This window comes from Eublepharis macularius, chromosome 5, assembly GCF_028583425.1.
Source record: "Eublepharis macularius isolate TG4126 chromosome 5, MPM_Emac_v1.0, whole genome shotgun sequence".
Classification (NCBI taxonomy): Eukaryota; Metazoa; Chordata; class Lepidosauria; order Squamata; family Eublepharidae; genus Eublepharis; species Eublepharis macularius.
In genome coordinates, this window is record NC_072794.1 from 157,154,049 (window position 1) to 157,181,218 (window position 27,170).

The 27,170-nt window shown below is 47.8% G+C and overlaps 1 protein-coding gene across 1 annotated transcript in view; it reads left to right on the plus strand.

The window, feature by feature from the left end:
- The first annotated feature begins 668 nt into the window (after nt 1–668).
- ZNF831 (zinc finger protein 831) overlaps nt 669–27,170 on the plus strand; it is a 43,781-nt gene continuing 17,279 nt past the window's right edge. Inside the window, exons 1-3 of the mRNA XM_054981611.1 lie at nt 669–4,877; nt 14,829–14,983; nt 17,411–17,583. Coding sequence (XP_054837586.1) covers nt 669–4,877; nt 14,829–14,983; nt 17,411–17,583 — 4,537 coding nt within the window. The remainder of the gene's footprint in view (nt 4,878–14,828; nt 14,984–17,410; nt 17,584–27,170) is intronic.

Genomic DNA, 27,170 nt, shown 5'->3' on the forward strand with positions numbered 1-27,170 from the left:
GGAGAGAAAGTGAATGGCCCCAGGTCACCCAGTTAGTTTCATTGCAAGCAGGGATTTGAAACCGGGTCTCTCACCCAGCCTAGTCCAACACTATTATATTATTAAAAAATAGAGCTGCCTGGTCTGCCTCCGGAAGTGACATCATCACGCCCAGCTGAGAGCACGCACTGCCGCTCGTTTGCCTGGGTTGCCTGCAGGAGGTGGCAGGCAATTGCTGGTGGCTTGCCACCTCCTGCTGATTGCCAGAGATCAGCGGGCAAGGGGCAAATCACTGGGAGTTTGCTCGCCACTGGCAGGCACCTGTAATCCCTACTAAAAGGTCAGACAACCAAGCTCCTCTTGGGTGACTAAAAACCTGTTCCCACGTACTTACATATTGTAGTTCAAGATGACTTGCTAAAATATGTTGCTCAGGACAGTTCATAACTTTTTCCTGCTTGCTCCCCTGCCTACAGATTATGTTTTTAATATCCTTCAACGTAAAAAGTTTTAAGCGCTGGTATCATTATGCTATTGATCAATTGTTAACACTTATTTAGGCGTGCCCTTGTGTAGCAATTCTTGGCCAATATGGCCTGTAATAGTGTGGAAAACAGGAAAGAGAACGGGTTGATTTCCAATATAATTGCTTACATGTATTTCTCCTACAGATAACTGAGCGTTGAACGATGCACAACATCAAAGAAATGGATTCCCAGAGACGTCCGGGTCCTCCAGTCTCTCTAGCAGATCAGCCAGTTCAGCTCTCTTGCCTTCAAGCCATACCAGCTGCCTCAAATTTCTCACTGAGTCCAGTGATCCTCCAGCCAGAACAAGCTGTTTCTCAGACGATATACCTGAAAGCTCTTACTATCCCGCTTTATCAACCGATCCAGTCAGAACGCCCTCAGCCAAACAGCCAACAGCCCGCAGGCCGAAGCACTTTCAACTTAAAAAATAGTAACATGCCTTTAATCCTAAGCCCACTTGTACATTCAGAGGGAACCGATCGACTCCAGGCAGCCCCTCAGAAGCCACCTCAGACAATTAACATCGTTAGTGGTTTACCAGTCTTGCCACAAAACTCTTCGCCTTGTGCACCACTTGGAAGCCCAGGGAAATCCAAAAGTGCTGGGAAGCACCTCTGTAAACACTGTGGGCGCGACTGCCTGAAGCCAAGCGTCCTTGAGAAACACATGCGCTCTCACACAGGGGAGAGGCCTTTCCCGTGCACCACATGTGGCATTGCGTTTAAAACTCAAAGCAATCTGTATAAACACAGGAGAACCCAAACACATGTCAACAACACACGTCTGCCCGCAGAATCTGATGGCAGCTGCCTGTTAGAGGATAACGAGAAAGGGGCTGAGAATGTGAGATCCCCTCAGACAACAAAAACGGGTGATAGGAACAGTGACGACCAACCAAGGTCAATTATTAAACAAGCCATTTCAGAGTCTGCTGCCGTTGTAGCTGGCGAGAAGCTTCCACTCAGTACTTCATTGCCAACGGTGACTGCTTTAAGCCTTGTATCCGAAATCCGGGGTGGGACAACAGACAACTCCTGTCACAGAGGAGTGAATCAGAATGTCCTTGAAAAAGAAGCCATGAAAGATCTAGCAAACTTTCTCCAGAGAAGAAAGACACAGGAGCAAAGGTCTCCAATGGTCAGTCAACATACTCAGCTGCAGAGGCAGCAGCCCACGTATCCAGAGAGGCTATGGGATAGCAAATCTCCAGACTACAAGCTAAAGAAATGCGAGAGCACGGACTCAGGGTATCTGTCACGCTCTGATAGTGTTGAACAGCAGATGCTGTCCCCGAGTCCCCTACACAGTCTTTGCGAACACAGCACAGAGTTGGAAGGTGATACTGCCATTAGCAATCTCAGGAGCACCGCCGCAAATCATTCAAAAGCCGATTTGGCTGAGAAAACGGCAGGAAGCTTAGCGTTGGAGAAGAAGAAGTTGGAGGAGCACATTTCTAAGCTGATCTCTCATAATAAAGAGGTAGTGGATGACACGCAACTGGACAACGTTAGGCCCAGGAAAACAGTCCTCTCCAAGCAAGGTAGCATTGACTTACCAATGCCTTACACGTACAAAGACTCGTTCCATTTTGATATACGATCTCTTGATGTAAACAAGAAAAAGAACATCTCCCTTTGTTCGGCAAAGTCTACCTTCACACCCATAGAAAAAGTCAAACCCTTGTTTTTTCATTCAGTCCCCACTCAGTTCTCCACAACTATAGACTTTGTGCCCGTCACCAGGAGCAACTCTTTACCTTTTGTTGAGACCACAAGGAGAATTCAGGATCGTGGGGATAATTCAACGTTATCTGCTTTCACAAGAGTGCCCCCAAACACAAGTTTCTCTGGTCTGCTGCACAACAACAAACTTGTCGCAAGTAGAGAAGATTTTCCTACCAGCCACCCTCGAGCACTGGTCAGACAGTCAGCAGTAGATGACTTGCCACTTGGTAACGTGTTTGAATCACCACCTTTTCCAGAAGACACAAAAGACGCTAAAAAGTCTGGAACCAGAGCAGAAGGAGGGAACACGAAGTGTAAGAAACCCACTCAGAGGAAAGTAAAAATGTTCTCTCAGGAAAAATGGCAGGTGTATGGGGATGAGACATTTAAGAAAATCTACCAAAAAATGAAAAGCAGTCAATCAGCGAAGAAACAAAAGGGAAATAAGATAAATGAAAATTCAAGTTTTCAGTCGGATACCAAGGAAGTTGCTAGTCATGAGAAAATCACTGGGCACAAAAGTGGCAGGTGTCCCACACCTAAGAACATAGTTTCATCGCCAGTTGTTGTTCCTGCTAAACTAAACACGGAAGAGTCATTGGGAAGTTCCACTGCTGGCCAGATATCACAGCATACTTCTCAGGAGAGTTCAGGCAGCGTTTTGGAACTAATGGAGACGTCCTTTTCAGTCAGTGATAGCGAACACAGTGGGGTGCCTAAAACATTTTCTGAATGTAGATGCAGAGAGCTGTGTGCTTTCAAAAAAGATCCAGATGGTAGCAACCAGATATTGTCCTTAAGTACCAGCTGTGAATTGAAACTCCAACTTCACCAGGCCATAGGCCAGGAGAATAATATCCTGTCCGCTAGCTTGCAGAAGTTTGCGAATGAATCAGAGGAGATGTGTGGACAAGGAGACTCTATTAAGCATGTGCCAGAACATGAAGATATTTCACCGATCAAAGGAGAAGACTCTGGTGGAAAAGAAAGCATCCCATCTACACAAGGGGTCTCACCTCTACATCAGGGCAGCTGTGGCACCCCTGTGGAGGAATCCCAAAAGTTACCTTCAGAGAGGAAAAAGCTAAAAGTGGATGAGTTGAAGAGCAAAGAAAATACGTTAAAAATCAGCCGTGGCTCTAACAGTTCAAAGGACAGAATTGTGAAACTGCTAGATCAATTCAAAATTATTAATGTAGTTGCTCCTGTTTCGATAAATCATTCCATTAAAGAAAAAAAGCAGAGATTCACAGCAGACACAAACTCATTGGGTAGCTGTGTGGAATGCAAACAACAAACAGTCCAATATCCCGTCATGAACTCCAGTAATAAGGATTATATTGCGGACAATACGGCAAGTGTATCTACATTTTCGTTCTCCGAACAACTCAGGGCTGAGGTGACAAAGGAATATATCTGTAGTTCCTTCTCTTTTCATAAACTGTCAGAAAATCCAGATCTGATGATAACCGGGACAAAGCTGTCATCTCAGAAAGGAGGCATAGCAACAGCATCTTTACCTGTTCAGCCGCTGGTATTTGATCAGATAACGCCCCACATAAAGAAAAATGAATTTCTCCCCAAGTATATTCTGAAATATCCTCAAGAAGGAAATAGTAGAGACGTGCCATTGGTTCCTCTGGGAGAGTTGGACCAAAAGGCATGTATTTCACTGCCAACAACTTCCACCGATACTGTTAATCCTTCCAGTAGCTGTGAATCATTGGGAACCAATCTCACAGATCTGTGTGTGTGCCCTTTACAACTAGAACTGGGTCATACGACCAGAACAAACGAGCTACAATGGGATGCTCACACAACTTGGAAATCCCTCGTAGTTTGTTCACCAGCAATCCTAGAAACTACCAGCATCACAACCAAGGTAGATAGGAGACATCATCATCACCAGAGTGCCTGTCAGAGGGAGAAGGTGAAAGAAATCTTGGAAGAAGCAGAGGACATGGACAATTTTGGTGGAGCGCAAGAAGGTGAAAGGGACACAGTAGTCTGCTCGTCATATGCTTCAGGAAAGAAAATACGCTTCACATCCATGTACAAGGGAGATTTTTTCATTTCTTCAGATGTGACAGGAAGGAATTCGGCCCTCAAGTTAATACGCTCAGGGAACAGTTCAGTAATATCAGTCTCCTCATTAGTTGGAAGGGCAGCTTTGTGTGGAAACCATGACAACGAAACCAAGGAACGGGAAGTGGATATTAACTCTCTCCCAAGGTTGCCTCTCTCTTCAGTGGATAATTCCAGATGCCTTTGCCATGCCTCGGACATGCTTCATTGCCACGTGGTCTGTACCCCACAGAAGGAAGTTTGCACGTTGTCCCACTTAAGCATGATTTCACCTGTAGGAAATTCAAAATCCCCAAGCTTGACTGTATCCTTCCCAACTCTAAATGCTGAGCCTCGATTGACTTGGTGTTGCTTAACCCGCAACCTCCCTCTTCCTGTTGAGCAGAAGGAGAAGAAAGATTCTGCGTATTCATCCTTGCATATCTGTAAGAATGAAAAAGTCAGTTTAAAATGTAGCCTGACTTTTTGCAAAATGAAACACACCGCTAGTGAAGGCTCAACACGTGGAACATCGAACACACCAATGTCTTCTTTTAATCTGAGACAGCAAATAGAGAAGGTAATTTCATTGCCCTCTTCTTATCCAAATGCAGGAACATAAATTAGAATAAAACAAGTGGGGAGCCCGTGAGGATTTATGGTGGGGGCGACATCTTATTTCTCCATCTCATTTCCTTTCTCCCTCTAGTTTTTCCTCTTTGCATCTTCTTGGAAATGTCTGGAGACTCTCCCTTTACCTTGTATTTCATCCTACCTACCCTTTACTGTTTCCCTCCCCGCAGGGTTTTTTTTTCTGGGAATGAGGTGGTGGAACTCAGTGGGTTGCCCTCGGGAGAAAATGTCACATGGCTGGTGGCCCCGCCCCCTGATCTCCAGAGAGAGGGGAGTTTAGATTGCCCTCCGCGCCGCTTGGCAGCACGGAGGGCAATCTAAACTCCCCTTTGTCTGGAGATCAGGGGGCGGGGCCACCAGCCATGTGACCATTTTCAAGAGGTTCCGGAACTCTGTTCCACCGTGTTCCTGCTGAAAAAAGCCCTGCCTCCCCCTATAATTTACTTTCCCTTTTCCCCTTTTTGCTCCTCCCTCTCCAGGTTTACCTTTCGTTCTTCCTACCTTTTACCATTTTTAGGCTCTCTCTCACCACCTTCCACATGCTGAGTAACTAAGGCCAGAAATGTAAGCTGCAAGTTGCCTAGCAATTCATGAATGACCACCAAGATTGCCCAGTGTAATCTTAGAATCGTAGAAGCATAGAATCATAGGGTTGGAAGGTACCTCTAGGGTCATCTAGTCCAACCCACTGCTCAATGCAGGAAATTCACAACTATCTCCCCTCCCCACACGCCCAGTGACCCTTGCTCCATGCCCAGATGATGGCAAAACACCATCAAGACCCCTTGCCATACTGGCCTGGGGAAAATTACTACCTGACCCCAAGGTGGCGATCGGCTTGTAAGAAGAGGCCACAAGAACTAAGCACTGATGTAACCCTTCCTGCCCTCCGTCTCATGATCTGCCTAGGTTCACAGAATACGCATTGCTGTCAGATGGCCATCTGGCCTCTGCTTATAAACTTCCAAAGAAAGAGAACCCACCACCTCCTGAGGAAGCCTTGTGAAATCTTGGTGGCATTTTTTTCTTAAAGCAGCAGGCATTGCTTCTATTTACAGTTTTTAACTTCCCATCCCGGTGTACATTTTAAATATGTTTTTCTGCAGATCTGGGACTTCCCCCCGGCTTGTAGAAAAATACTCCCTATCTGTACATGGCCCTATTGTGTAGATGCTTTGATCCACATGCTAAGGGCATTGCTCAGAATCAGATATAATGATGAGAGAATGAAGGTTGTTCAAATTATTCAGGCTGTTTTTGACAGTCATACCCTTGGTGTGTGGTAGAAAGTTGAAACCTAAAAATGTGGGGTGATTGTCTACTGTCATGGAGTACCCCTAAACTTTTTACCATGTGGCTGGTGAATATTCAGGACATATTGTCGAAGGCTTTCACGGCCGGAGAACGATGGCTGTTGTGGGTTTTCCGGGCTGTATTGCCGTGGTCTTGGCATTGCCAAGACCACAGCAATACAGCCCGGAAAACCCACAACAGCCATTCAGGACATAAATTTGTTCCTCTGACAGTTCTATGTTGTGTCAAACTGGAAATGAGTCTGTTCCATATACATTTCTTTCTTCTCAGAGGAGACCTAAAGTGACTTGCACCATTCTCCTGTCCTCCATATGCTTACTCTATGTGTCTGGCCCAAAGTCACCCAGCGAGCTTTTGTTGCAGAGTGGTTTATTGCTTAATGTTTGTAAAATTACTTAAATGTGTGAAAGAACAAAAACAGACTGAGCTTCGGTAGACATCTGTATGTCTATCACATTAGCTCTCTGAGTGAACTGGGGTTGTTATGGGGTGGGTAATTTCTTTTTCCGAAATTCACTTTTTCAAGCTATAACCATTGATTCTTCTTACTCTCTTTATTCTCTTTTAAGAGCAAGATTTCTCTTTCAATTCTCTTCAAAGAGATATCAAGGCACCCTTTTGTAACTTCACCCCTTGCCGTTGTTTAATGTTATACATCTCAGAGTGGTGCTCTAGCAGGAAGACAGAAAGGCTTGAGAAAACATTGCCTGCCTCTGAGCATCTACAGAGTAAAATGCTGACATTTTGCAAAACCGCTCATCTTGCCTTTTCTCTCTTCAGATTTCTCTTTGGTCAAAGAGGAATCGATTATAAACTGACTCCAAATTCCTAAGAAGAAGCAAAAAAGGGATTGTTGAATTTCAGGAAGAAACTGGGTAAAAAGGAATTAAGAGAATTTCTCTTAACAACACTAGTGTGAACAGAGCTCTTTGCATAGAAAACCAGATGTGCAGAGGCCTGGTTTATAGGATCTGCCCTGCTTTTGAGGGCCTCTTTGCAATCATGTAGAGGAACCAGGGGTCATTTTGTAGAAAAAGAGCTGGAGGAACTCATTAGCATAACTCATTAGCATATGCCACACCTCTTGCCATCACCGGAAGTGTGTCATTAGTATAGCTGATTTGCATATGCCACACCCCCTGACATCACCTATTCTGGCTGTTTTGGACCCAATCCTGGCCATTGAGGGCCAAAATTGGGCCCAAAATGGCAAAAAGAGGCTGAAAATGGCTGAAAAGGGGCCCAAAATGGTCAGGATCGAGCCGCTGATGAGCGGGAGAGTGATCCACCACCCATCAGAGGCCTGATCCAGGCCATTTCGGCCCCAATCCAGGCCGAAACGGGCCCAAAATGGCTGAGAGTCAGGTGGACGGGTCCACCTGACATGTGACCTCTTTGGGGAACTGCCGGAACTGTGTTCCTGTGCGTTCCCCCTCGAAATGAGCCCTGAGAGGAACCATTTCACACTGAAATAAAACGGGAGTCCAATGGAACTTTAAAGACAGCGGCTTGGATCCCACGACCACGCTCCGCACATGATTCACTCCGACCGCAATGCGGCTTGCTTCCTCTGCCGCCAGTACTTCTGTTTGTCAAGGCTCATGGAAAACCATTGATCTTGCTCAAAGAGAAGTACTAGTGGCAGAAGAAATGAGCTTCCACTGTGGCTGGAGCCAAGCACTTGTGGATTGTGGTCATAGTATCCAAGCCATACAGTGAGAGCCTAAACAGAATGAAACCCTTCTAACTAAGCCCCTTTATTCCAGTTGACTAAGACGGATGTAACTGTGTTTAAGATTGGACTGTAACAAAATTTATTCCAGCCTCGGCTTTTGTGAGTCAGAGCTCACATTATCAGCGCACTCACTGCACATCCTTAGCAGATTAACTAGCTCTGACTCGTCATGAAAGCTAATGCTGGAAGAAATCATGTTAATCTAGGGGGATGCCCTGCTCTGCCTATGCTGAGGGGGTTGGCAGTCTTAGATTAACATGCCCTGAACTCCCATTGCCCATCACAGGGGTAAAAAAGCCTCATTGGCATCCTGGGTATGATGTCACTTCCTGGAAAAACTTGGAAGTGATGGTAGTAACCAGGCGGTGGAATGCAGTGGAACGGAGTTCCAGCACCTCTTGAAAATGGTCATATGGCTGGTGGCCCTGCCCCCTGATCTCCAGACAGAGGGGAGTTTAGATTGACGCGTGGAGGGCAATCTAAACTCCCCTCTGTCTGGAGATCAGGGGGTGGGGCCACCGGCCATGTGACCATTTTCGCCGAGGGCAATTTAAACTTTAAAAACTCCTCCCCCCTTTGTTCCAGCTGACCCAAAGTGATGTCATTGTGCGATCCTGAGTTCCACCACTGAGTTCCACCACCTCTTTTCCCAGAAAAAAAGCCCTGGTAGTTACTCTAGGAATCGTTGGAGTTCCCCAGAAGTGACATCATCATGCTGGCGATGCCCCCCCCCCCCAACCCTCCCACCAGTTGCCAGACTTGGCCTGGCAATCCTGTGTTAACCTTTAAGGTGCTGCTGGACTCCTGTTTATTTTGTTGCTACAGACTGCCCATCTGAACTTCACACTGCTTAATGTTCCATTTATCCCATTATGTTGCACATTGTAGTAAAGAGTCCAGTAGCACCTTTAAGACTAACCAACTTTATTGGAGCATAAGCTTTCGAGAACCACAGCTCTCTTCGTCAGATGCCTGGAGGGTATCAAGAAACTGGCCGGAGATATATAGGTGGTGAGGGGAGGGGGGAGTAGATGCAAATCAGTTGCAAAATCATGCAAGAGGTGGAGTGCACAATTCAGGCTGGGTGTGACCCCTTCCCTCCATAGCTGAATCTGAATGGAATGCCTGAAAGGCAGTTACTTCCAATAATGAGATAACCATCCAGAGTCTCTATTCAATCCAAGTCTGACTGAGTCAAATTTACATATGAATTCCAGTTCAGCAGGTTCCCGTTGGATTCTGCTTTGGAAATGTTTCTGCACATTGTGGAGATTAATCTGCTTTCAATGAAAATATATGCCCACATTTATTTTTCTAGACAGCACTGATAAGTAGTTTTTAACATGAAATATTCAAGCATGTATGCTGCACGGATTTTATGCACAGAAAATGCTCCTTTTTAAAAACATGTCTTCAAATGGCCTTTTAAAAATTGCACTATCCTGCTATTATTATAATCTCTATTTTCCACTGTCTACCAGATGTTTGGGCTGGAAGTTTTGGTCCCTCACCTACATGGATTTTATCCAAGAATCTAGGAGTCAGTGAGGTATCATCCTAGTATGTGGCACGTTCCAAGTAGTGCGGCTGTTTGCTACCGGCCAGTTGTTATCCTGTCTATGTCAATCTTGCTTAGATGTTTAGTTAGGTCTTTTGGACTCATACCTAGTGCTCCTATTACTACTGGAATAACTGTTGTATGTTTCTCCAAAAAAAACTGAACTTCAAATCTTAGATCTTGGTATTTTGTTATCTTTTAAGTCTTTTTCCTCAATTCGGCTGTCACCTGGGATTCCAACATCAATCAGTTTAACCTTTCTTTCAACCGCAGTAACATCCGGAGTATTATATTCTAGCTTCTTATCTGTTTGTTTTTTGAAATCACACAATATCTCAACTTCCTCATTTTCAACAATTTTCTCAGGATTATGTTCCCACCAGTATTTCATGGATGGTAGCTCAAATTTTTTATACAAATTCTAATGCAGCATGGCAGCTACTTTATTATAGCACCTTTTATAGTCAGTTTATGTGATCATATAGTTTGTTCTTAATGCCTGTTCTTGTGCAGCTAATACAAGTCCTTTTGTCTCTTTTTTCAATATTCCTTGCACTCGCTATATCCAGTTGTTACTCTTAGCAATTTTACCATCAGTACTCTTTGCATATTGGCCATGAAGTGGTTTACTTTGCCATGGCTCTGTATGTTTTTTCAAATTTTCTTTCTTATATTTGCCTTTTGCACCCTTCCCTGTAATTATTCTTTCTCTGCAAATGTTGGCAGCCAGCACCTTCTCTTTCCTCCTCTTGATGTAATATTTCAATGCCCCTTTTTCTTCTTCTACTGTTATTTGTAACCATCCTCAGCTACTTTCACTTCACGGTTAATAAAATTGATCTATGTCCCTTCAAGGATGCCGGGCATGACTGGCCTCTAATTTGGCTTGTGCCCAATCTATATTGCTGTTGTTGTTGTTATGTGATTCAAATTGCTTTTACAATGGCATTAGTAAGTTTAATTGAATCATCTGTATGATTTAACGATTTATTAATTAATTACAGATTAAAATGCATATGGACTCACAAAGCACTATTGAGGCTACTGCCACTTTAAATAATTTGTTCTTGCCTCCTTTTTTTAAAAAAAACTCTCCCTTGTCTTCAATTATATTGTCACTTGCATTGTCTGGGACTGAGACACTTTTACCTGGGGGTGGGAGGGAGGCTTTAACTATAGCCCTTTGAAGCAAATGACGGAGATCACTTTTTTTTTTAAGAAAAGGATTTTGCACTCATAATTGCATAAGTCCAAACTGCAATTATGAAAAATGGAAAAATTACAACCAAGAGAAATGCCCTAATGCCTTACCCTGCCTAGGGAAATGAAACCCATTAGGAATATATTCAAGTATGCCTGGGGACAAGGAATAAACTGGAAGTTGATGAATGCTGAGAAGTAAGTTTAAAGTCTCAGTTGCAGGGCAGGAAAATTTCCTGAACTCTAGGTACTTTCAAGTAAGCATAATACTAGGGTGTTTCCTAGGGCGAGGAGAAAAGCACTGCCAGATTTTTAAGGGGAGAGCTAGCACTATACTAGGCAGTGAGTAGATCCCTGGTTTTTATTCCATCTGCAGCTGAATGCAGAAAAGGAAGCCTTCCAAATTGCAAAAAGGTCATTGTGTGGCACACCCACACACCCCACCCTCAGACACATTGGGGCGGGGGGTTGGCACTTACAGTTATCAACTCCAGCTTGGAAAATTCTTATAAATCTGGGGACAATGCCTGGAGAAGGTGGAGTTTAGGGAGAGAAGGGAGCTCAGTGGGAATATGATGCCACAGAGTCTGCCCTCCAGAGCTCCCATTTCCTCTAGGGGAACTGATCTCTGTAGTCTGGAGATCAGCTGGAGCCTATCTGTAACTCCAGACTCCACCTGGAGGCTGGCAGCCCCATGAGCAGTCCAGGTAATAGTCCAAGCCAGTTTGGTGTAGTGGTTAAGAACGCGGGACTCTAATCTGGAGAGCCGGGTTTGATTCCCCACTCTTCCACTTGAAGCCAGCTGGGTGACCTTGAGTCAGTCACAGCTTCTAGGAGCTCTCTCAGCCCCACCCACCTCACAGGGTGTTTTGTTGTGGGGATAATAATAACATACTTTGTAAACCACTCTGAGAGGGCATTAAGTTGTCTTGAAGGGTGGTATATAAATAAAATGTTGTTGTTGTTGTTATTATTATTAATGTTATTTCCTCTTCAGTTTGATCAATTTGAGTGAGAGCATGGATTGGGGGGAGATGGGAAGAAGTAGCACCCTGCTGAGCCTTGTGTGATTTTTCCAATAGGGGAGGATCCTATTCCATGGTGTTTAAATTAAAGGTTTCTTCCCTCACATTGATTTAGGAATTTCTCACTGAAGTTGCCCTTTACAAAAGGATGTTCAGGAGGATTATTGTCGATCACTGGTGTCTGTCTGTCAGTGCATACAATCTGTTTATGATGATCGTTGTCAGTCAGTGAAAGATTTATCTGTTTACTGACCTAATGTTTGGAGGGTCAGAATGTGCTTAAGTCGGGGACTTTCCGAGAAGAATGCCAAGACACAAACATGGCACTCGATTTTAGGAAGAAGCTGACAACCTGACTGGTCTTTTGCACATCTGGTTTTTAGCAGGGTGTGTGTGTGTGGAATGCCCTTTACTAATAATACTTAGATAGATCAAAGCTTAGAGCCTTGCTGAGACTAGGACTGCACAAGGAAATGAAGAAGACAGGATTTATTTCCCTAAGAAAAATCTCAGGAGCAGAGATTGAAAACTTTATAGATTTCTAATCAACCAGCAGTAGAGGTTCCAGAAGTGGTGAAGAGGGTTTGTGGTTTCAGGCAAGGCTTTTTTTCAGCAGGAACGCGGGGGAATGGAGTTCCGGAACCTCTTGAAAATGGTCACATGGCTGGTGGCCCCGCCCCCTGATCTCCAGACAGAGGGGAGTTGAGATTGCCCGGCACGGAGGGCAATCTCAACTCCCCTCTGTCTGGAGATCAAGGGGCGGGGCCACCAGCCATGTGACCATTTTCTCCTAGGGCAACCCACTGAGTTCCACCACCTCTTTTCCCAGAAAAAAAGCCCTGGTTTCAGGATAGGCTCTTGCTTGTTCCTCCTTGGCTATATCCTAGAGAGGGTAGACTGCTGGGGAGGGTTGCCATATGCCTGTTGGGGGTGGGAGATGTCCATGCATCTAGTGGGCCTTGCCCACCCGCACTTCAGCAGCTGGCACGAGAACAATAAAATAAATCACCATTGGTGATGGCGTGATGTTACTTCCTAAGAAAACCTGAAAGCAATGTCAGTGCTTTCCTGAAAGCAATGTCTATGGTTTTGATGTCACTTCCATCAGGGCCGGATCAAGGGGGGGGGGGGGTAGTCTTCCCCCGGCACTGCCAAAGAGGGGGTGCCGGGCACAGCTGCCAGCCTCTGGGAGTGTGCCGGCAGCAGCGCAGACAGCTGAGCAGTTGCCCGCACCATTCGCCTGCCCCGCAGGACTAGGGTTGCCAGCTCCAAGTTGGGAAATTCCTGGAGATCTGGGGGGTGAAACCTGGAGAAAGTGGGGTTTGAGGAGGGAAAGGACCTTGGCATGGCATAATTTCATAGAGTCCACCCGTCAAACCAGTTGTAATTCCAGGAGATCTGCAGCCACTACCTGGAGGCTGGAAACCCTACGCAGGACAGGAAGCATGCGGCAAGCCGGCCGCCCCCTCAGTGGGGCAGGCGAGTGGCATGGAGGGCTGGGAGGCCACCCGCACCATTCGCCTGCCATTCACAGGACAGGGAGCACGCGGCAAGTCAGCCGCCCCTCATTGGGGCAGGCAAATGGCATGGGCGGCCCCCCAGCTGTCTGTGCTGCTGCCGCCCGTGCTGCCACCATGCTCCACCCCTGAGTGATAACGTCACGGGGCAGACTTGGGTTGCCCTGGGCGCCAGCAAACCTAGATCCGGCCCTGACTTCTGCATTTTCCTGGAAGTGATATCACATTATCACTGACAACTGGCCTCCATGTCCCTGACCCCTGGTCTTTTGTGCATGCAGAAGATCCAAATACATTCACAAGCATTTCCAACTAAATGATCTCAGGTAGGAAGTAAAATTGCCTGCTCCAAGTTAGGAAATTCCTCAAGATTTGGGAAAGGGAGAAACCTCATTATGGTATACGCTACCCTACAAAGCAGCCATTTTCACCAGGGGAACTGACCTCTGTAGAGAACCAGGTTTGATTCCCCACTCCTCTGCTTGAAGCCAGCTAGGTGACCTTGGGTCAGTCACAGCTCTTTCAGAGCTCTCAATCACCTAATAGGGTGATTGTTGTGAGGATAGTAATAATAACACACTTCGTAAACTTCTCTGAGTGTGTCCTACAGGGCGGTATATAAATCAAATGTTACGTTATTATTAGTCTGGAGATGAGGTGTAATTCTGGGAGAACTCCAGGTCTCACCTGGCAATTAGCAACTCTAATAGGAAGCATTAAGAGAAATCTATTAGATATTTTTAGGTCTGTAGTTGTGTTGGTCTGCAGTAGAACAGCAAGGTTCAAGTCTACTAGCACCTTAAAGACCAACAAAATTTTCAGGGTATAAGTTTTCAAGAGTCAAAGTTCTCTTTGTCAAATACCAAAGAAAGGAGCTTTCACTCTTGGGATGCTTTCACACAGATTGGACAGTGAATTTTCAGGGCATTTTAGCAATCATTTGGAACTGGATTTTCCTGTGTGAAACAGGAAAATACACTTGAAAATGATTGCTAAAGTCTATGGAAAGTGCATTATCCAATGTGTGTGAAAACAGCCTGGGAAACTTATAACCTGAAAAATTCGTTTGTTTTTAAGTTGCTGCTGGACTCACATCTTGCAGTTCTACTAGCCAGGTCCCTGTCTTCCACCAGCGGGTGAAGCCTTTTTTTCTGGTGTTCCCTTACTGATTCTCATTGACTCTCCTTTCCCTTCGTGTGCCTGTGTTTAAGTTAATTGTTTTAAATTGTTATGTGTTTATGTGTTTGTAATTGTTTGAATATTGTTATTGTTTTCTATCTAAGGACCCTAAGTTGGGAGAAAGGTGGCCTAAAAATATTTTAATAAAAGAAACAAAACATTCTAGTTCAAAACAAAACAAAAGTATAGCCTGGAAGAGAAAATCAGGTTGGTGTCCATGTAATCAACAGTAGCATTCCTTGTATACTGCAGTACATTTTACTGCATTTTACTAGACCATTATTTTATCTCTCTTTAATGAATACCTTCCTGGTACGTTCCTTAATTTCCTTGATCTGATCATTTTTTTTTTGTTTTCTAATGTTCACAGCCGTACTTTTCAACAACTGGAGGTGATGAGCTATTGAAAAACATTTCAGAGCAAGAAAAGGCAAACAAGAAGCTTTGCAAAATAAGAGAACTCTCAACAATAAGTAAAGCCAAGAAAAGCCGGAAACGAAAAAAAATGAAAATCAACCCAAAACGGTAAGAAATGTGGGCCCTTGCTTAATCTAATGGGGGAAAATGCCTCCCCTCCCCTCCAAGAGTTACCCAAATAGCTACCCACGTTTATCCTCTGGCCCCAGAAATGTCCTTCTGATTGACTCCTAGATTCTTGGATAAAATTCGTGATGGACCCCCCCCCCCAAATCCAGCACAGACATCTGGTGGACTCTGATAACATCCCATAATAACAATAGTAATAGTTATAACAATAATAATACTGATGCTTCTAAATGAAATGTAACTAACTTTAATTAGGGTCTGGGTTTCATAAATGATTGAATTCAAAAAAATTCATAAACAAAAGTGCAAGGGAATATTCCCAAAAGAAAATACAACAGGGGCTGTCCAATATTCAGCGATCTGGAGTAATTTCCAGCTCTTGGACATGTCCAGTTAGAAAGAGTGCCTGAAATTTCTGATCTGAAACTAAATGGGATTTCAGGCACTGTTTCAGATCGAAAATATCCAAATGCAACCGCACTGCATTTTGAACTCTCTTTTTGACATACACATGACTACCAGGAGAGAATTAAATGCTGATACTGGCCGCTCTTCATCCTCGTATTGTGCTCAAGAGAGAGGTGTCTGCAGCAGTTTCCATCTCAGGCACTGGCATATGATGATTGTGGCATTTTGTCCCCTTTAATGTTTGTATTAAAGCCTCTACAGAACAAAACTGGACTAGTATTGGATAAAGAGTGTATGTCCTGAAGTCTGTATATAGTTTTAGCCATGCTCGTATCTGAAGGTTCTGACTGGAGCAAGCCAAATGATGCTTTATCCTTATTAAAAACGAACATCGTCCTCCAATGGGAGAATGTCAGTCGGTTTTTAGTGAAGAATATGCTTGTTGAAAAGAACTGACTGAATCCAGACAAAACAGATTGAAAAATAAAAGTAGGCTCATATGTCAGTCCGTCTGTAGCAGTAGAAAAGAGTCAGTAGCACCATTAGTATAAACTAATCAAATTTGACCATTCAAGATCTCCCGGCCTAGCCAGTATTTCTCATTACAACCTCAGAGTGCCTTTCACTGCTCTGTGCTTTCAGATGATGCAGACGGCTCTTTTGGCAGGGCGTTATTCTCACACCCCTATGGAATATTGCACCTGCATTCAGGTGCAGCTGAGCCCTGGTTAAAAGGACACTGTAGCTCAGCTGTGCACTGAAAAAAGCCCTGAAGCCCTGAAAGGGGGTGAGGAATGCAGAGCCCAGCTTTGTCATTTTGAAGGGAGAACTCAGCTCCACCCCACTTTCTGGATTGGCTGCAAATTCCTTTGGGGGAGGGCTTTGGGAGGTGAAGACTCACTGGAACAGCATCCCCTGATGTCATGACCACCTGGTAAGTGCCTCCCTACTGCAAGTGGATTATCCACACAGATGCTCTACCTGCAGCCACCCCAGACTTCACCCCACATGTCCTCCTTTAAGTTGGAGCTGAGGTGCTCAAAGGTGAAAAAGCACACTGTTGTGTGGAAACCTCAGGGACATGCTGTGTTCTGAAGGTGGTGGGGGGGGGCAGAATCCCTGTGTGGAAACAGTCAATAGGTTGCTTAGGAGACCAGAGAATTCACGGCTGGGATGAAATCTGTAAAAGGAATTCCCCAGCTGGTTTGTATTCTCAGTGACCTGGATAGCCCAGGGGAGTCTGATCTTGGCAGATCTCAGAAGCTAAGCAGGGTTGGCCTTGGTTAGTAATTCAATGGGAGACCTCCAGTGAAGAAGACCGGGGCCGCTATGCAGAGGCAAGCAATGGCAACCCACCTCTGTTAGTCTCTTTCCCTGAAAACCCCACCTGAGGTTGCCATCAGTCAGCTCTGACTTGATGGCACTCTCCACCACCATTTGGAAGGTAACCTCTTAATGTCCAGGCTACTTTTGCCCTAACGTGGATAGCCCTGGTGAGGCTTATCTTCTCAGATCTCAGAAGCTAAGCAGGGTTAGCCTTTGTTAATAATTGGGTGGGAGACCTTCAACGAAGACCAGGGTTGCAGAGGCAGGCAATGGCACACCACCTCTGTTAGTCTCTTGCCATGAAATCCCCACCAGGGGTCACCAAAGTCAACTATGACTTGAGGGCAGGATTTCATTTTTTCATACTCTCAGTCATTCCACTCCACTAGATAGCATACAAGGGGAATATTATGGGATGATTTGCTTATTCTCTGCAGCAAAGCTGAGTAGGATGCATGAAAGCAGGAACATTATGCAAAAATACCCCCCCCCCACTACCATAATTCCTAATAACTGATCTTTACAGGAGTCATTGCGGAATTGTTTCTTTCTGGACCCTTAATTTTTGGCCCTTTATGTCATTTCCCTGTGGTTGTCATGGCAGGTGGGTCATAAAAGGGATCATAGAATATTTAAAATAACTAAAATGAACTTGTGTATTTTACTACATAGATATAAAGGAAGTTACGGACATAGACACCTACTACTGAAAACCAGCAGGTTGAGCAGACAGCTCTGGTCAGCAAGCAGAGCTCTGGAGACTCCAGAAAAGCACCGACAACTTTTCGCCCCAGATGGCCCTGAGCATTGTGGGAAATGCCTTTGTCTTCCGACAGCCTCACAAGGTAAGGTATACTATACTGGTTGGATGAGTTTGTAACAAGTATGCCCAATTCTGAGAGCCAGGGCAGACACCCCTTACTTCTGATGGGCATTTTTATTTCCTCAGAGGTCACTGGGTTGGGGGATCAAGGGGGCATCAGCCAAATCTTTTGGTTGTTTCCTAAATCTGCCTGCTGCTAAGGCTGTCTCAAATGTTACACACCTGCAGACATGGGGTTAGTTCTAATGCAACATTTCCACTTGCATGAGAGCTCTTGTGCAAATGGAAATGCAAGCAAAAGGCCACAACAGCCCTTTAGTGTATCCCCATTTGCATTTCTGCATGCACAAGATCTTACGCAGCCATTTTCTAATATATAGGGCAGGCTTCTCTGCCACTATTGCATCAGCGGAATCTCACCCAGCTCAGTTGCACAAAGTGGTTTATGACTTGTTAAGAGCTACCTCCGACCCTGCCAGTGGTAGAAATTTGGCTGCCAGTTGTGATGTTCTTGCAAGGTTCTTTGCTAACAAAATCTCTCTCATCCGTTCTGACTTGAAGGGCCAAGTTGAGAGCAGATCCGATAGTTGAGGTGTCAGAAGCAACTGCACGTCCTTTTGTTAGGGATAGTTTCAGATTGATTCTGTGTATGAATGCTGACAGAGTCCTGGGGAATGTGAGCCCGTCCATGTTCGGGATCCATGCCCATTCGTGTTGGGAAAAGGTATTAGAGCCATTAATGAAAATTGTCAGTTTCTCCCTGATGAAGGGGAATCTCCCTCGATCTTTGAAGGAGGCAGTTATTAGACCTCTGCTCAAAAAAACCTAGGGATGAGGTGGCCAATTATAGGTCAGTCTCCAATTTGTCCTTCCTAGAGAAGGGGATAGAGTGTGCGGCAGTAGAGCAACCCCAGGGCTTCCTGGATGACGCATCTGCTCTTGACCCATTTCAATCTGCTTTCAGGTTCAGGTTAGATACCAAAACAGCTATAGTTCCGCTGATGGATGATTTTCACTTAAAGTTGGACAGCGGACCATCATCCCTGATGATACTGTTAGATCTTTCAGCAGCTGTTGACACAATTGACCATTCTTATCTACCGGCTTGAATATGGAGTTGGTATTAAGGTGGTTCCACTCTTTTCTGTCTGATGGGACACAAAGGACGTTTCCACGTGCCCTTAAAGGGATGGCCCACTCGCTGAACGCTGGTGGCTTCCTCCCAAGAATCCAGACATCTCCATTTGCAAAACGACTGTGGGCCATTTGGCCTCTGGTTTTTTTGGTGCCTTTTCTGGGAATACACTTTCCATGGTAACAGAAAAGGCACTGAAAAAATGGAAGCCAGATGCCCCCCAAATCTTTTGCAAATGGAGATGTTGCCAGCGTTCTGTGAGTAGACTGTCCCTTTAAGGGCGTGCGGAAATGGCCAAAGAGTCTCCACTGGAGCTGCAGAAACAACTGGGTAGGATTTGTCTTGTGGAATGCCACAGGGATCTATTCTCTCACCCAAGCTATTTAATATGTATATTAGACCGCTGAACGAGATTATCCTGAGTTTTTGCAGTTTGGGGGTCATCTGCAGCTCTATATTTCGTTATCCAAGCCTCCAGATGCTCTGGGAAGAAGCAAGAGGGTGCTCAGTAAACACATTGATGGATGCCACGGTGCTCACGGGCATCATGTTGGGGATCAATGGTTTAGGAAGCTTTAAAGGCATTGTTAGACAAAGGCACAAAGGGACAGATCCATCAGCAGTGAACTGGAAATCCAGCTTCAGAGGCAGTATGCAAATTGCAAATTTCAAAGGGCACAGGGATGCCTGATAGCAGGACACAGACTCCAGATTTGTGGCACACCACTTCTTTTTGTGGGCACCTTTATGTAATAAGAAATTAGGTCAAAAAGTTTTGACATTTAAAAAAAAACAAATTTGGGATTCACAAGGTAGTGTTGCCAAGTAGGCCCCCTCCCCTGCTTTAAAGCCTGCTATGAACTGTGTTAGAGTTTCCTGCATTACTGTTTTACTGTGCACCAAAGACTGCTTTGCACGTGTGTGCTCTGATGCACGTGTCAGTTTCCTGCCTGCGTGTCAATTGCCTTGCTGCTGCTATAGACTGTGTAGTTTACTGACTCCATGTTTGGCTAACTGCACAAAGGACTCTCTTTCTGGGCAGCCCTGCCCTGACCTGTATCTGGAATTCCCAGTGTGTGTTTGGACTCTGTTACAAGTGTGCCCCGTGCCTGCACTGCCATCTACCACGGACCGTGCCTGTTCCCTGCTTTGGACTGTGTTTTAAAGTGTTGTTCCCGCTGCCTCCATGGAAGCCTGCCTCATATGGGCCCAAGCCGCTGCTAGCAGCCGGGCGCCTGCCGGGGAAACCTCCAGCGAGCCTGGCTAGGCGCTCCCTGGTCAGTTCCCGCCTGGAGCCTCCCGCGGGTAGGTCGCCGAGCTTGCCCTTGCTACCGGGCAGCCTGCTATCCAGCCCCAGCTATGCCCAGCCGGCATCCATGTTCTCAGGCACCCAGAAGACCCAGAGGAAGAGACTGCTTTGAGAAGCCATTTCGGCGAAGCGGGCACACCACGTCCGCAGCGAGAGCCCCTCGCCCCGCTCTGCATATCTTAGGAGCCGCCCCGGAGAAGGAACTAAGTGCCGACCATCCCAAGCACTTAGAGAATGCATCTCAAAGAAACCTCCGCATTCCAAAGCTGATGACATCAGGACAAGCCCTGTCCGCTGGAACATCCTTTCAGCCCACTTGGATTTCCCCCTCCCTCTTTTGTCCCCTCTTCCTGAGGTGTCACTTATCACAATCTGATTACTAAAGTGGCCCATCTAAGCCATTCAGTAGCCCATTAGAACCTTTGTTTTAAACTGTGAGAACCACCAAGTACAGCACCAGCCCCAGGGTACGTTTTGGGGTATTTAAGCTGGTCTCCCAGACCACTCGGTGCTCAGGCCATTCCCTATCCAGACCTCCTTGCTGTCCGTCTGTGGTCCCAGTGCTGGCATTGGGCCACCTCGCTGTTGTGTCTCTGCTTCGCTCCAGGATAAGTGAGTATTTCCCCCTATCATCGTTGGGAACCAGCTAATGCGAACGTCTCTGTATTTCCTACTCTGTATTTCTTAGACCTTGTATGTTCTTTGTATGATTGTGCAAGCTAGGCTTACGCTACACTCAATACACGTGTTTGGACCTTACTCCTTGTCTGCCTCTTTTTCACTAGAGTGTCTGGGATCGGGACCTCCGTAAACATAGGTTATGATCCTCGCTTAATATTAATAGTTACAGACTGCTACAGCTAATTCCCCATTATAATAAAGAGCAGTTCTGGTAACAGTTTACTGGTGGAGAATGCGGGCATAACCCAGTTCGTGTGAATACACGTGAGTCGACACGCGTGTCTTCAGCGAACTGACTTAGAGGAAAATTTTCCAGACCTCAGTGTAAAGAGTGCAATTTAGCTCAGGGAATTAAAAGTGTGATTGTGTGTGGCTCTAGTGAGCATTTCTATCTTGTGGGTTGGCTTTTCCCCCATTTCCTCCTTCAGCCAGCTTTGGACTACTTGCCTTTTGTGGTGCACCGCGAGGCCCTCCAGCCGTTATAACCGGTGTACTGTGGGTGAGGACCTCTGAACTGGTGAAGTTCCTGGCCACTTTCCGGGCCGCCTAAACGCGTCTATGTGGGTGGGATCCCAGAAGTAGGCTCTATAGATTTATATATATCCTGAAGCAGCACATATAAAATTCTTTTCCGCCCTCCCCTGTCTCTCCTAAGTCCGTCCAAACCCCGTTCCTGCCAGCACTTAGGCTTCAATCCCCGCTCCGGAGGAAACGTGAAGAGATTGATAGTCCGTTCGCTTTAGTTAGCTTTGGGAATCTAAAGCCAGGTTCCTGAAGCCCCGCGGCAGCCGGCCGTACCGTGCTTAAGAGTTTTAAGGTAGACTCTTGGGCGCCTTTCCGCTTGCGAGTTTTAAGTCAGACTCGTGGGCGCACCTCGCTTGGGAGTCAGTGGGACTCTTGGGCACACTTTTGCTTGGGAGTTGTTAGAACTCTTGAGCGCTTTTCCGCTTGGGAGTACCGTGGTTTTACTCCTGAGCAATTTTGCTTGGGGACGTGCAGAGGCAGTCCTTGAGCACATTTAGTCTTTTGGTCGAGGCTTGGAGACAGTTTAACCGTTTGTCTCTGAGCACGAGGCCTGGGGACACTTTGAGTTTAGTTCTTGGGCAGAGAGCTTGAGAGCATTGTTGGCTTCTGAGCAGAGGCTTGGAAGCACTTCAGTTCTTGAGCAGAGGCTTGGGAGCATTTCGGGTTGCCTAAGCAGAGGCTTGGGAGACCCCTTAGTTGCAGTTCCTGAGCAGAGGCTTGGGGACACTTTTTGGTTTTCCGAGTAGAGGCTTGGGAGACCCCTGAGCTTCGGCTTCTGAGCAGAGGCTTGGAAGCACTGAGCGTTTTTGGTTCTTGGACTTAGAGAGCTTGAGAGCACCCTCTGAGCCAGTAAACTTTTCCTGGTCCCGTGGCTTGTAGGCAAGCTTGAAACGGGAATAGGAATTTTCCCCTCTCCCCCAGAGGAGAAGGATTGAGCGTAGGACCCTAAAATACCCTTTAACCCTAAAAGTAGGACCTTAAAACCCCCTGGTAAAAACCCTTGAGGACCTGAGGGAAGGATAAACCTCCCAAAAGGGACATAGAGAGGAAGAAGTTGTTAAAACCCTTGAGCAGCTTTAATCGCCCCACCCCTGGTGTCGCTGATCCACTCTTTTAACCTCCCCCGAGATCAGCCTTAAACTAAAAAGAAAAATGTACCGGGCAAACCCCACCGTGCCCCGCCTGGAGAAGTGGCTAGTGAAGAAGGGAGATTGCCCTTGGGAAGCCGGTTCCTTCAAGGGACCTGACCCGCTCCAAATAGTCAGAAGTGCCTTTCAAGATTTTTGTGAGAAAGAGAAACCCAAGTCGAGCAAGAAGGACAGATACGGAGCTTGGGCACTTTTTACTGCCTTACAGGACAGCGTGTCCCTGATAAATAAATTACATATAGCGCAGGAAGATAGTGAGCAGGAGATAGAGAGGCTCAGATTAGCCCAAGACAAAGAGAGGAAGGAGCTAGAGGAAAAAGCAAAGCGAGAACAGGACGCCCTGCACCTAGAAATACAGAGTCTCAGGGCCAAACTAGCCGAACAGGAAAGAGACCATGAGGAAAAGGCAGTTGAGTGGCGCGCTGAACGCGTTAATTTCATATTGGAAAAACAAGGATTAACTACCGCCCTCCAGGACGCCCAGCACAAGGCTGAGGCGGCCACCGCTCGTGCCGACATGGCTGAGCATGCAGTAATCGAAGGACAGGAAAGAATCGCTAAGCTAACCCATGCCGCCCAGTTCATGGCAGAACACAATCACTCCAAGGTAACCTCCGCTGATCATTCCGCTTGTAAGAGGGAGCTAGAGGCCCTAAAACAGCACCTGGGGATGCAGCAGGCCGTAATTTCCGCCGTGCATCCCGCAGCCCTCTTGGCCCTCCCAGAAGATAGTAAGGATAGCTGGGCATCTCAATCGCCCCAGCCCGAGGAAGCCCCACAGCCCCTCCATCCAATAGCCACTAAGGAAATTGTATCCATGGACGAGGATGGCAGGAAAACAGACCGGGTCGTTAAGGAAACCCGCAATTGGAGGCCCGACGAGCTCCAAGCCATAGCAGATCGCATGGGACCCCTAAACCGAGACACGGCCATCCAGTGGTTCACCCATGTGACCACCTCCCAGCCCTCCGCTAGTGGTTCCGATGTGGCCCAACTGGCTCGCCAATGCGCCGCCCCTGAGATAGTTTTGGCCCTCAATGCCTATATTTCTAACCGACGGCTAGCCACACGCAGCCAGTATGGAGCAGTTAAAGAAATTTGTGCATTCCTGTGGCCCACCAAAAGCTTGAAAGCCCTGTATATTGCAGAGTCTCAAAAACCCGGAGAGGATCCAGAGGCATATTTAGCTAGGAAGCAGCTTCTCGCTGAGCTAGCAGACGAAGTGGACCTAGATGCAAGCGATGTACCTGACTTTGACGAGTTAGAATTCAGGAGAGCAGTCTTAGATGGACTCAATAGTACCACCCGCCTAGCACTAGCAGGAGTGGAGCCCGGGAGCATCTCATGGGGAGACCTGGAAGCTCGCATCAGAAGCATTGCTGGCCTGTTGCGAGAAACCGGCGCCATCCGCCATGTGAAGCCCCCGGCCTCTCGTAGGAAGGAGAGCGAGCCGATAAGTGCAGTCACCTATGCCAATCATGGCCCCCACTCACAATACCGACCACAGGGACGCAGCCCGTATCCGGAGGCAAGGGGAGGAATCCTGAGGGGAAGGAGCGGCAGCTTTAACCGGGGAAGAGGACCAAGGGACTACCGCCCGGGAGTCTCCTTTGCGCCCGCCCCGAGTTACAGTTCCTCCTCCCAGCAAGGACCCCACGAGCCCCGACTACAGGATGCACCCATAGCCCCTTCTCACTCGCGAGCATCGCACCCGTACCACCATCAGGTCTACCCGCCTCCAGATCAGTCTAATGCTTGGGGAGCATCGCAGGGCGACCACGAGGGCTACCGGGACCGCGGCAGCACGCCCCAGTCCAGGGACTCCCTCCGTTGGGAACTTTGGATGCGCCTCAAAAACATTGGAGCGAACATGGAGCTCTTCGACGGAAAGCCCACGTCCGTTCTAATGAAGGCGATCATGGAGTGGGAAGACCAGCAGCAGCCCCCAGTACCTCCGTCGGCGCCCCCTTTGCCGCCAGACCCTCCCTTCTCGAGTCCCCCGATAGCTGCGGTTCGGGAACGCCCGAGCCCCAACAACCCCTTTAGAGGAAGCGCCGCTTCCACCGATCAAGGTGCAGGATCAGAATAGGGTTGCCCCGAGTCCCAGCCTCCCTCCATAGGCATAGTTGCCAAACTAAAGCCGGACACATGGGGGAGACCGACAGTAAAGGCAGGGATCGGGACTCCCGGGGAAAAGAAGAAGCCTGCCACCCTCCTCATAGATACCGGAGCTTCACTTAATATACTCCGGCCCACCTTAGTCACAAAGGGAACTCAGACCCCCACAACCATGCAGCTCGCCGGTTTTGGAGGCGGCACGCAGGAATCCCTGGTCTGGCAGGATATCCCCCTCTCCGTTGGGAACCTGGCCACCCGGATTTCGGCATGCGCAAACCGAGGAGAAGATGATGGGCTTTTGGGCATGCCATTTTTCCGTGCCGAGGGACTGACCATCGACTTAGCGAACGGGCTCCTGTGGCGCATCCCGGGAGGCCCAGACTTTGTTAATGCAGTCCATCGATGCGCAGCCCTCAAGGCCCCCCTTCCTCTCGCCCCCATCACAGGAGACCCCTGGGTTCAGGACTTTCCCGAAGTGTGGGTGACAGACAAGGCCGAGTGTGGGATAGTGAAGGGCGCCTGCGTCCTGATTGAAGGAAAGGACCCCCCTCCCCAAAGACAGTACAAGTACCCAGCAGAAGCTGAGGCAGGGATAGCCAAGACCATAGAAGGACTCCTTGAGTGGGACGTCATACTCCCGATGCAGTCCATCTGCAACGCCCCATTGTGGCCAGTTCTGAAGGCAGATGGAGTGACCTGGAGAATGACGGTCGACTTCCGTGCCCTGAATGCTACCACCCCTCCAGTTGCCCCGGTTGTGGCCAAGTACAATGAGATCCTGACGGCCATTGCCACTGGGTCCCGGTTCTACTCGGTCATAGACCTGGCCAACGCTTTCCATTCTATCCGGTTGCATGAGTCTTGCTGGTACAAGTTCGCGTTCACTTTCCGCGGCCAGCAATACGCATTCAAGCGGACACCCCAGGGATTCCACTCCAGCCCCAGCATTTGTCATGCCCATGTAGTTCAGATGTGGGAACGCCTCCAACCCTCCTCGAGGCCCCACGTACTGAGCTACGTGGATGACATTTTAGTCCACGCCCCCACGGAAGAAGTAGCCCGCCAAATCACCAGGGAAGTCCTGGAACTCCTCCGCGAGACTGGGTTCAAGGCAAGCAGGGAAAAGGCCCAATTGGTTCAGACCAACGTCAAGTACCTGGGTCTGACCCTGGGACCCGAGGGTCGCACCCCGGACGCCCAGCGAATGGAGGTCATTTCCAAGCTGCCTGCACCCACCGATGTCCCCTCCCTCAGAGCCCTTCTAGGAACTTTTAACTTTTCCCGAGACTTCATTGAGTCCTTTGCAGACAAAGCTCGCCCCCTTTATGCTCTCCTCAAGAAGAACACTCCCTGGGAGTGGGGACCGGAGCAACAGACAGCCTTAGCCGAGCTAAAGCGCAGCCTGGCCGCAGCCCCGGCCCTAGCCCATCCAGATGTAACTCAGCCATTCTTTATTCAGCTGGCAGTATCAGACAAGAGCATAGGAGCCACGCTCACCCAGCAGCAAGCGGGGACCACTAGAGTAGTAGCCTATGCCTCTCGCAACCTAACCGCAGTAGAGACTAAGTTCAGCCCATGCGAGAAGACATGCCTTGCTCTAGTTTGGAGTCTGACCCATTGGGAATTTATCATAGGAGGCTCCCGTACAATAGTTCAAACTACTCACACGCCCCTCAAATATATCCTGTCGGGAAAAATACAAGACGGACAAGTCTCAAACGCCCGCATAGCACAGTGGACCCTGGCCCTGGTCAACCGCGGAGTAGAATTTAAAAAGGAGACCACCGAGCCACCAGCCCCATATGGCCTATTGGTAACCGGGACCGAGCACGAGTGCCCCCTGGACCCGCCACCACAGGTTGTCTGGCCAGTCACCTGGGGGGTCCCGCTAGAGGAAGCCCGACAGAACGGCTTCACATGCTGGTTCTGTGACGGCTCCTCCTTTCACGTTGGAGGCTCCCCTCGGACAGGCTACGGCGCCGTGCGAGTGAGCGACGCCCACACTCTCAAAGGTCCAGCCCGCCCCCATTCCAGCCAAGCGGCTGAGGTGCAAGCGCTTCTGGCGGTGCTTGAGTTTGAGCCCCCAGAAAGCCCACTTGCCATTTACACAGACTCGGATTGGACGGCCAAAGCCGCCACGGTCTGGCTCCCGGTGTGGCAGAATCAGGGGTGGAGAGCCAGCGATGGGAAACCCGTAGCCCACCTACAGCTATGGCAGCAGGTAGCAGCACTCCTCCAGTCCCGCTCAGGCCCAACACAGGTGACCCATGTCAAGGGACACCAGAAGACAAATTCAGAGACCGCTTATTGGAACGACCAGGCAGACCTTGCAGCCAAGGCAGCCGCCACTGAAAGTGCTCCCCCACCGGAACCAGCCACCGATTGTCCCCTCCGCCCTGTCACCACTCGAGCACTAGCCCGCAGCCAAGCTCAGGGAACCGCAGGAACACTAGACCTAGCACAACTGCAACTATCTGACCCAGAAATAACTGACCTCCTAGCCGCAGGAAGAGATCAGACAGGGAGACTCATGATCAGAGAAGAGGAAGGCATAGTTTGGGCAGTAGATGTAGCTGGCGAACGCCATTGGGTAGTGCCATTGGAAGTTAGGGCTGACTTAATTCAGTTTGTCCACGAGCAGGGACACCGAGGCAAGGATCTGACTCTGGAAAGGGTAAAAGAGGTTGGTTGGT